Below are 10,179 nucleotides of genomic sequence, written 5' to 3'. Positions count from 1 at the left end.
ATCTGTCAATTGCAAACAAGTGAAGGTTGAAAAAAAGTGGGAAACCATCATACAAAGAAAGAGGGACCCAAATTCATAATCAGCAGAAAATAACTGCTTGAAAAAAAATTCTGGCTAATTAGAGTGGTCTTCAGCAGTAAACTTAATTGTGATAACATGCTTATAAAATTGGGCCCGAGCGTTTGGTCTTCAATAATATAGAATGTCCCTGTAACGGCCAGTACCCGTATCCGATATTCCTTAAGAACACCAGTGACAGGACCTGTATGGTGTACGACCGATACGTTTTATTAAGAACAGAGATTTACAGATGGTATATTGTAGGCCTAAGTAAATGAGCAGACAAGAATACAGCGGGAAATTACTAGAAAATATTTAGCCAATCAAATCATTGGTGCAATTCATTTTAGTAGACGTTTCAGGGTGTTTTTTTTATTAAACAGGGTGAACAATGAAAATTATAAAAGAAGTGACCTTTTTTTAGTAGAGGTTTTTATTTTATTTTTATAAACAGGGTGAACAATGAAAACTATAAAGTTCGCCACACAACATGGTCATCTCGACAACTGTTAATATCAGGCAAAAAAAAAAAACAGTTGCCCGGACTTTTAAAAAAAGAGAGGCGGATGAGGGCCTTATTATTTATTATTTACTATTTTTTTCAAGATGACCGCTTAGTATTTCAAATCAAACAGGCCACCAATTCTTCAGTTTGAACCCATCGCAAACTTATGTTATACCTTGCATGGATGAGGATAACAATAAACAAAGATTTGCAGGTAGGCATTCAGTATTGTTTTATGAAACAGACGCGTCTAGACGGTTACAAGTGTTTGAGATCATCACGTTAGATTCGGGAAAAGCTCCTAGGCCAGTCTTTTTGTAAAGATGGATTTGAAAAAAAGAAAAAGAAAAAAGAAATCGAAAAATAACAAAATAATAGTAGAAAAAAAAGATGCAGCCCCAAAAAGGATGCGGGCGGGACGATCAACTGGAACTTGTTTTTATTTGGCCTGACAGTTCAGTTATCTGTGTCGGTTTTAAGTACTTTTTATGTGTGCCTTAAATCCACAGGACACTATTGGTAATTGTCAAAGACCAGTCTTCTCACTTAGTGTATCTCAAAAAATGCATAAATTAACAAACCTGGAAAATTTGAGCTCAATTTGTCATCGAAATTGGGAGATAATAATAAAAGAAAAAACACCCTTGTCACACGAAGTTGTGTGTGTTTAGAGACAAAACAAAGTTGCGTTCAGTTTTCCCAAAAGGTATCTATATTGAACATTTCTCCTACTTATCATTAATTATGCAGCTGCTGCGATGCTGTGAGAGTGCATACAGCTATGTGAGCGCGAACAGCGTTTTGATATTGCAGATTTACTTATTGGAGAAAAGACCGAGCAACAAACAAATGAACTCTAGAATGTCACCAACCAATATGGCGGACGATCTTAGCGAACAACACTGACTCCGTTGGTTGGTAAAATAAAAACATGTCTAGTTCTTCAGTTTTACGTCGCATGTAAGCAGCTGAACCATGGCTTCCAAGTTAAAGAAGATAGCTTGCGATGTGAGCATCGATGACCCGATAAGCTCAACCTCCGGTAGTGATAATGATCTAGGTAGCGAAGATATTGATCTGCAATTCAGTGGAAGATTGTCGTTTCGGAGTTCCGCCCTTGTCCGAGCAGCTGACAGTGATTTGTCCGCCGATGATGAGGATAGTGACTCGGTAGCTGAGTACAGGCGCGGACCCGCTGGTGGTGATGCTGCCCGTAAAGGTATTGCATGTTGATGTTATGTTATGTTATTATTTATGTTAAATAATTGTAAGCATGGTAAGGTTAGATTTTATAGAATAAATATTGTTTTAATAAAAGAAGATGCCTTGAGAAGATGCATGCAGTTGCACAGTTGCGTGATGATCAATCACGATGTTGGTTCTGTCAAACTCAAACATTGCATTATTATTATTATAATAAATGAGGTGAGAGTCGTATTAATTTGATATATTATTATATTAGTACAATAATATTATGTTATGGATAATCTTTCGGTCGTCGCCACCAATTTATCCACCGTTAATTAACTCCAAAACCACTGAATTTTTTTCTTACCTGAGAAGAAGGGTTACCGCATATATACATCCAGAAAAAAAAGAGAGAAAAATAACGTAACAGTTTGTGCAAAAAAAAAAAAAAAAAAAAAAAAAAAACAGGCCGGAAGTTGGTGGCGAGGTCGTAAAATTTTTCCTATGTTATTTAGTGATCGTAGCGTATGCACCCATTGTTCTTTTGACTTTGTTTACCTTGCCAAAATCTTACGATGTGACTAAATAGTGTAGGTATTGATATTTAGTTCGGCTGTATATTTTCCTAAAATCTATTTTATGCAGAATCTTATGAAAAACTTACAACATTTCCACTTCTTTGTGTACATCATGTGTCCTACAGTTGCACTTTGCCTCATAATCATGTGTCAGCTTTAAAATAACTGAACGTTGATCTATTTAAGTTACAAATATCATGATTGGTATGAAAAACAATGTTTATGACCAAATGTAAATCCATTAGTATTATTTTGTGATAAGTTTTACAATGTTATATGGAGGTTGTAATGTATCTTCTAAGGTCTGTCTACCTTGTTTTGTAAGACGGGCATTCCATCACTCACATGACTTACATGTACAGTATGCGATTATCGCATCATCGTCCAGCATCAAGTCAGTATACGCGTTAGTCTTGAAATCAAGTCGGTAGACTTGTCATCAAGTCTTTACACACGTGTAAACATAAAACATGGACATACATGTACCCACAAGAACATATACGTTTGTCCAAGATTTGTGTACTTACATGTAGTTTCTTTAGATTATAGTGCCGAGTGCTCTGGTAAACATAATGAGATACAAGTATGTGAGAAATTCACACCATTGGAATGAAGGATGGACCCCCCTCCTCCAACATACATCATCACAGACATTTTTATGTGTCTTGTGGCAATGTTACAGAATATTTAAAGGGGCACATGCACATCCATTGTTGGTTCCAAGTTTTCTTATAATTTGTTTGTTCATGAAATTATATAATTTTTTTGTTTTTTCAGATAATTAAAACTCTTTCTTACTTAATATGTGAACTAATTATTAGATTTAAAGGAACATTACAGATACAGAATTTGTGTTGCTAGCAAAAAAGTTGCTAGCAGTAGTGTAAGCATTTTATGTTATATCCACCATAAACTGACAAACCTGTAAAAGTACGAGATCAATCGGCTGTCTGGGTCATGAGAGAATAGTGAAAAACCGATTACAAATTTTGCATTGCATCGATGCCAAAACAAAAATAAATAAAACGCTCAGACTCCAGATGCGAAATTAGATTACTTATTTCTCATCAAATATGAAATTCCTTTAAGCACTTTATTTTTAAAAGACGTATGAAAATCGCACAGATAAAAAAGTATTAGCTAGGTATTTGTATGTAGGCCTATCCTATGCCTTGACTCTGGCACTTCCTTCCCCCCCCCCCACGCCTGAAAATGTTCAGTATTGCAGCTGCGCACAATTTTTTTTTACACGGCATCATTAGAAAAAGGTCAAGCCCACTTTGTCCTGTAGGCTTACATGTACTTCAGTACATGTAGGTTGATGTGATGTGTTGAAGCAATCGCACAACATCGGTAAACAGTATGGTCCAAAGGCTCACACTTCGTGTACATTATCACAACTTACATGTTTGTACAGTGTACTACATGTAAATAACAAACCCGTGAATATTTAGGCTCAATCTGTCATCGACATTGGGAGAAAATAACGGGAAAACCCACTCTTTTTTCCCGCACATTTCGCCGTGTCATGACACGAGTTTAAAACAAAATCCGTTTTTCTAGATGTACATGTATCAAGAATTGATAAAACATTAAACAATTTTGTTTTATGTTTTCTCAAAAAGTAAAGCATTTCATGGAATAACATTTCAAGGCAAGTCTTTCACCATCACCTTCTTTAAAACCTGTAAGTTATTTGTAAATCTGTGAACTTTAAATTTTTGTTTTGTTCAGAATGTGTCCAATTGCTCTAAAGGCAGAGGACACTATTGGTACATGTACATGTGCATGTAATTACTCAAAAAAATTATTAGCACAAAACCTTACTTGGTCATGAGTAATGGGGAGACATTGATGGTATAAAACATTGTGGGAAACGGCTCCCTCTGAAGTGCCATAGTTTTTGAGAAAGAAGTAATTTTTCCACTAATTTGATTTTGAGACCTTAGATTTAGAATTTGAGGTCTCGAAATCAACCATCTAAACGCACACAACTTCGTGTGACAAGGGTGTTTTTTCTTTCATTATTATCTCCCAACTTCGACGACCGATTGAGCTCAAATGTTTACAGGTTTGTTATTTTATGCAACTGTTGAAATACACAAGGTGAGAAGACTGGTCCACTGTCTGGAAAGCTGATTTGTATCTTTTTATATAAAGTGTTTCAATGTCGGTATTTTCTTAATTTGACAGAGAGAACAGGCAGTGTTCACAGTCTTCAAGTTGGCTCCATGGCCAACAAGTTCGTCCCTGGCAGGACAGTTTTTGAAGTTGTCTCTGCCAAAACAATGAAAGATGGCAGCAAGAAATTTGTTGTAAGTACATTTTGCTTTCTTAGAACATGGAGTCAGTACATGTACATAATGTGTTTCTATAAAGGCCGGTTGACACAAAAGTAGGCAGTAAACATAAAACTTTGACACAATGCACTGTTTTTGAAGCAAAAAGTTATAATAGATGACATCTACATGTATTAGGCCTATCATTAAGCACTGTTTACTCAGAAATTTTGAGTAAGTTTCGTAAAAAAGATCCGCGGCCAAATCACTAGGGTGGTATTTGAACCCATGACATTTACATTGCTTGAGCAGATGTTTTACCAATAGACCATCGAGCTACATCATCCTACATGTACATGTACATGTTGGCAGATGGCTTGAAAGCAGTTTGAATCCTTACGGGCATGCATTTTTTCAGCTTTTGTCCTCCTTTTCTTTTCAAAACAGTGCCATAGAAAACTGAAAAGCACTGCACAAAAGTTAAGTGTGATCGTCCATTTTCCTCTTTTTTGCAATCAGAAAGTTGCATGTCTGTTCATAGCAGCGGGTACTGCAACAATTTAGTTTGTCGTCTTTTGCAATGAGGATAAAGGGTACAAACCAAATTTTATTATTACACTAATGGTTTTTTCTTTTACATGGTTGACAGCTTTACACAGTCGCTGTACTAAGAACGATTAAAAGTGACACATCACAGGCTACTGTAGAGAGGAGATACTCTGATTTCCACAAGCTGAATTGCGAACTCCGAAAGAGATTCCCACAGATCATGGACAGCATTGAATTTCCTCGCAAGACCCTCACAGGAAACTTCAAGCACGATTTTATCGCAGAGCGAAGCCGCGCCTTTGAGGTCTTCCTGGCGACCGTCTACAAGTACGAGGAGATCCGACTGTCTGAGGAGTTCCAGGATTTCTTTTATAATCACGATCTGAGGATTGCTTACCGGTACATGTCACAAGGAGACTACCAAGAGGCTATCCCGTATCTTCAGAACACTCTTCATCTTCAGGAGAAGATGCTCGGCCTGAAACACCCAGACACGGCACGGACTCAGTGTGCGCTTATTGTTGCGTATACCTCCCTCGAAGGAGGAGAGGCGCATGTCCATGGTTATGCCGAGTCCGCTTGGGAAAGCATCGGTAGGGACGAGACTAATCCTTTTATCATCCCACTCTTGCAGATCTTAATCGGCTGCCGGTGGCGCCTCCAACAAGACAAGAGAGATTTGGAGAATCGGCTATCGCGATATGTCAAACAGGGTATGACCGGGCCCATTGATATGCCAACTCTAGAGGACCTCGTCATGCAGTGTCTTTCACACCTGTAGATGATGGGTTCTTAAAGGATTATTGCAGAACTGGTTTTTTGCTAACAAAACAGTTGCTGGCAGCGTAAGCCTGTAGTAGTTTGAGATTCGATCAGCCATCTGAGTCACAAGATAATAATATTAAAAAAAACAATTACTATTAAAGAAAACCAAATAAAACGCTCACTGGGCCATAAACTCCAAACGGGAAAGTAGTTTTTTTTTTTTTCTCATCCAACATGACATTTGAAACAGAATTATTTCAAGGGTTGTTTTCTACTAGCATCATCATTAGACCATGTAAACCTGTGATCTTAGACTACATGTAAGTTTTTTTCTTACCAATTATGTAACCTTCCTTCAAGTTTTTAAGTACTGAAAGTAGACATGTTCCAATGACAAGGAATTTCTTCTCATCAAAAATGTGCTCAATGTTTTAAAAGTTGGAACTTTCTAGTGCACACTCCACAAAACACCACAAGTGGTAGAATGTTTAGCAGGCAATACACAAAAGTCATCACAAACTGTGCTTGTTTTTTTAATGTGATTGTGTGGTTGAATTAATTTTAACTGTAAAATATCTGAATGTAAAAGAGAGAAGCAAAACTAAAATCTGAATGAATTAGTTCCCTTTATTTTGTAAAACCTGATTTTATCAGGACCCAATTTCTTAGAGCTGCTTATAAGGACAATCCTATACACTTTTTTTATACTTATTGTAAACCCCTGGCCCCAATTTAATGAGCTGCCAATTTCAAAAATTAGCTTTAAGCATAACAACATTCCGCTTACCACAACTGGTGACTGATATCCTGATAACTTCTGCTTAGCAAACAAAGGTTAAAGGCAGTGGACACTATTGGTAATTACTCAAAATAATTATTGGCATAAAATCTTTCTTGGTGACGAGTAATGGGGAGAGGTTGATAGTATAAAACACTGTGAGAAACGGCTCCCTCTGAAGTGTCATAGTTTTCCAGAAAGAAGTAATTTTCCACGAATTTGCTTTCAGAACCTCAGATTTAGAACTTGAGGTCTCGGAATCAACCATCTACATGTAAACGCACACAACTTCGTGTGACAAGGGTTATTTTTCTTTCATTATAATCTCGCAACTTCGATGACGGATTGAGCTCAAAGTTTCACAGGTTTATTATTTTATGCATACATTATGTTGAGATACACTAACTGTTAAGGCTAGTCTTTGACAATTACCAATAGTGTCCACTGCCTTTAAGCTATAGTCTCTGCTTGAGCAACTCTATGAAATTAGGCCTTGGAGATAAATGAACTTGCCAGACTTCTGAGAAACCCACCATGAGACTAGAGCTCGGGTAGTATTCAACCGGAGTCCGATCAGTATTTTAAATTAAACACTTGTTGCTGCCACTAAGAGTGATTTCTAACAATGTATGCATTTGTAGATCATAATATGTACTGTCTGTAGACAATTTAGTGTAATTCTCAGTAAATTTTACTAACTAGCTAAAGTATTACTTGAACCTCTGGCAGTATAATATTATTTGAAATAACAAACCTTTCACGAAACAATTATCTTTATTCTAGAATTTAAAATAGTACTTTAAAAAAAAAATGTAATCCACCTTTTGTAAATTATCGTTTATGTACAGGTCGATTGGTCACCAAATAAGTTATTTTTATTCCCATTTTATATTGCAATATTTTTCTGAAATTCAGTACTGTTTCTTTTATAAACTAACCTTATCATTCGGCTGAATGCTTAGGAACTTGTTTTGGCAACTGTAACATACTATCAAATCTTGGCTACAGTTGCAAAAACCAATACCACATATTTAAGTTTTTCTGTTATTGAGTTATTGACTTAATTGTTTACTTGCCAACAACTTTATATTTTTATTTTTGTAATTACAGATTGCCTTATATTATGTTGCAAATTATCGTATTTACGTCATAATTATTATGAGTAATTTGTTTGCAGTTTTATTCAACCACAACAGTAAATAGTCCTCAATTATTTTTTAGAAGCAAAGTTGAACATGAACTACAAAACTCAACAAGTAATATTTAACTGGTTTATTTTAAAACAGTGTTTAAAGGCTTTTCTTTACTTACTATTTACACCTACGGAAAACAGATGAGTGGAAAAACTTATATATCAGAAAATTGCCAACTCATCAAATTTAGGAACTGTTGCTAATGCTAACATAATTATCATTATTCAAATTATGCTCTCAACGGAATACAACATGTTCCCCCCCCCCCCACTCCAACAAAGATAGGGACAAAAACAATGTCATCAATGAGTGTTAGTATTAGAAAGTGTTAATAGATGTCGGCAATCTCGGTAGGCTAGTTGGTAAGACACTGCTCTAGAATTTCAAGGGTCGGGGGTTCGAATCCCACCCGAGTAACATGCCTGTGATATTTTTTCACAGGACTCGGGAAAGTACTGAGTATACAGTGCTAACACACATCGGTGTATGGGTAAAAACCAAAACTAATATCAGAAAGTTCTTTTAAAAAAAAAATCGGTGGAGGGGCTTATTCAAAGTTAACAAATACTGGTATTTGATCTACGGAGGTCTTTATGCTCCGAGAGCGTAAAAGGATACAGCCAAATGTACCAATTTTTGTAAACAATATGTAATAACAAAATAAAATTAATAAAATAAATTAGCAAATAATTTAGAATTTTTAACCACATTCTTCACATTAAAAGTTGATCAAATTTGAGCTGCGTCATAGATCAATTAGGTTTTTCTCTATATTGAGCTTTGCACAAATCACAGAAGCCCAGGCTCATTATTTCATATGTATTTATTTTTGTAAAGATGCTTGTTACGGAAATACAGGTCTGGTCTACTCTGGCTCAAACATGTCTCATTTTTTCATGTTCTTTTTTTTACACCAAGATTAAGTGGGCTATGCATGGTCTCCAGCTTTTAAAAAAATCATGACAGTTGTGAACAATTTAAATTTTAAAATTAACAATTATGTAACAAGGAAATGAGATTGCGAATTCTTAATTTGAAATGTATTATTGGTGCATGATGTTCCTACACTTAATTACTAAAAGTTAAATACTCTTGCGTGATGACACTGATCTTCGTAGAGGGCGCTCTTTGCGTCTTTAACAACACGTGGGTGCTTTAATTGATTAATAATAGTAAATTATTATATATAAATTATAGGCAATATTTATTTCAGAGTATGACAAAATGTTCGTCTGTGTGGTCTGTTGACCTTGTGCTTTGTTTTGTGATGATAAATGAAGTGAATGTTGTAATTTACACATTGGTTGTCAAAGTCTACACAATAATTATTTCATGTCCTGAAATTGTTTGGGGACGCTGGTGGCATTAGCATCGCACAATGTAAAGCCGAGAGAATTGTGACTATGGAATCCAGATTGTAATATGGCGTGTCAAACGTTGCATTATTCGATAATGTACAATATATGTGCGATGTTTCTCATATATATGCGATAATTGTCACATATGTGCGATATTCATTTGATGTATGCAATAAATGTAATATATATGCAACAAATGTAATATATATGCAATAAATGTAATATATATGCAATAAATGTAATATATATGCGATAAATTGTAATATATGTGCGATAAATTGTAATATATGTGCGATAAATTGTAATATATGTGCGATAAATTGTAATATATGTGCGATAAATTGTAATATATGTGCGATAAATTGTAATAGTGTGCGATAAATTGTAATATATGTGCGATAAATTGTAATATATGTGCAATAATTTGCAATATATGTGCGATAATTTGCAATATATATGCGATAATTTTTAATATATGTTTGATAATTTTGTAGTATATTATATGCGATCATTTGTATGCGATGTTTTGTGACGGTATACATATGCGATAATTTAATATACATGTGCGATGTTCGTTCTTATATATGTGCGAAAACGGAATTGTGGGATATAGTATGGCTTCCTGTCCACTTGATCCCCGTATCCGTAATGTTTTAGATCGGGCCAGACTATACTCTGGACGGTATAGTATGGTTCCTATGGTTCAATGAGATTGGCGTAGGGTTTATAGTGATGGTCAGGGTACGAGACTCGAGCAGCGTATTTCCGAAATAGCCAGCCAGCCGCGTATTCGGATAATAGAACACATACAGTACAGGGAGGTGACAAAATGTTGCATTTTGCTCAAATCTGAAGGTGAAGATCTGTTTTACTCGAACGAATTCTGCAATATTAGCATAATTTAGAATTTTTTAATTGATAATATG

General features: G+C 35.5%; 1 protein-coding gene across 1 annotated transcript; it reads left to right on the top strand.

The window, feature by feature from the left end:
- The first annotated feature begins 1,442 nt into the window (after positions 1 to 1,442).
- On the top strand, positions 1,443 to 9,316 carry LOC139935267 (sorting nexin-21-like). Its single transcript, XM_071929778.1, has 3 exons — positions 1,443 to 1,784; positions 4,525 to 4,646; positions 5,260 to 9,316. The coding sequence occupies exons 1-3, from the start codon at positions 1,541 to 1,543 to the stop codon at positions 5,938 to 5,940; spliced, it is 1,047 nt and encodes a 348-aa protein (XP_071785879.1). The 5' UTR covers positions 1,443 to 1,540; the 3' UTR covers positions 5,941 to 9,316.
- Positions 9,317 to 10,179: the final 863 nt, after the last annotated feature.

The sequence above is a fragment of the Asterias amurensis genome, chromosome 3, assembly GCF_032118995.1.
Source record: "Asterias amurensis chromosome 3, ASM3211899v1".
Classification (NCBI taxonomy): Eukaryota; Metazoa; Echinodermata; class Asteroidea; order Forcipulatida; family Asteriidae; genus Asterias; species Asterias amurensis.
This window is presented reverse-complemented; position numbering and strand designations above follow the sequence as displayed.

Bases quoted from the DNA above. Each gene is read 5' to 3' on its own strand.
- LOC139935267 (XM_071929778.1), top strand. From the start codon at position 1,541: ATGGCTTCCAAGTTAAAGAAGATAGCTTGCGATGTGAGCATCGATGAC. The intron at 1,785-4,524 runs GTATTGCATGTT...TTAATTTGACAG, and splicing joins TGGTGATGCTGCCCGTAAAG to AGAGAACAGGCAGTGTTCAC. The intron at 4,647-5,259 runs GTAAGTACATTT...CATGGTTGACAG, and splicing joins ATGGCAGCAAGAAATTTGTT to CTTTACACAGTCGCTGTACT.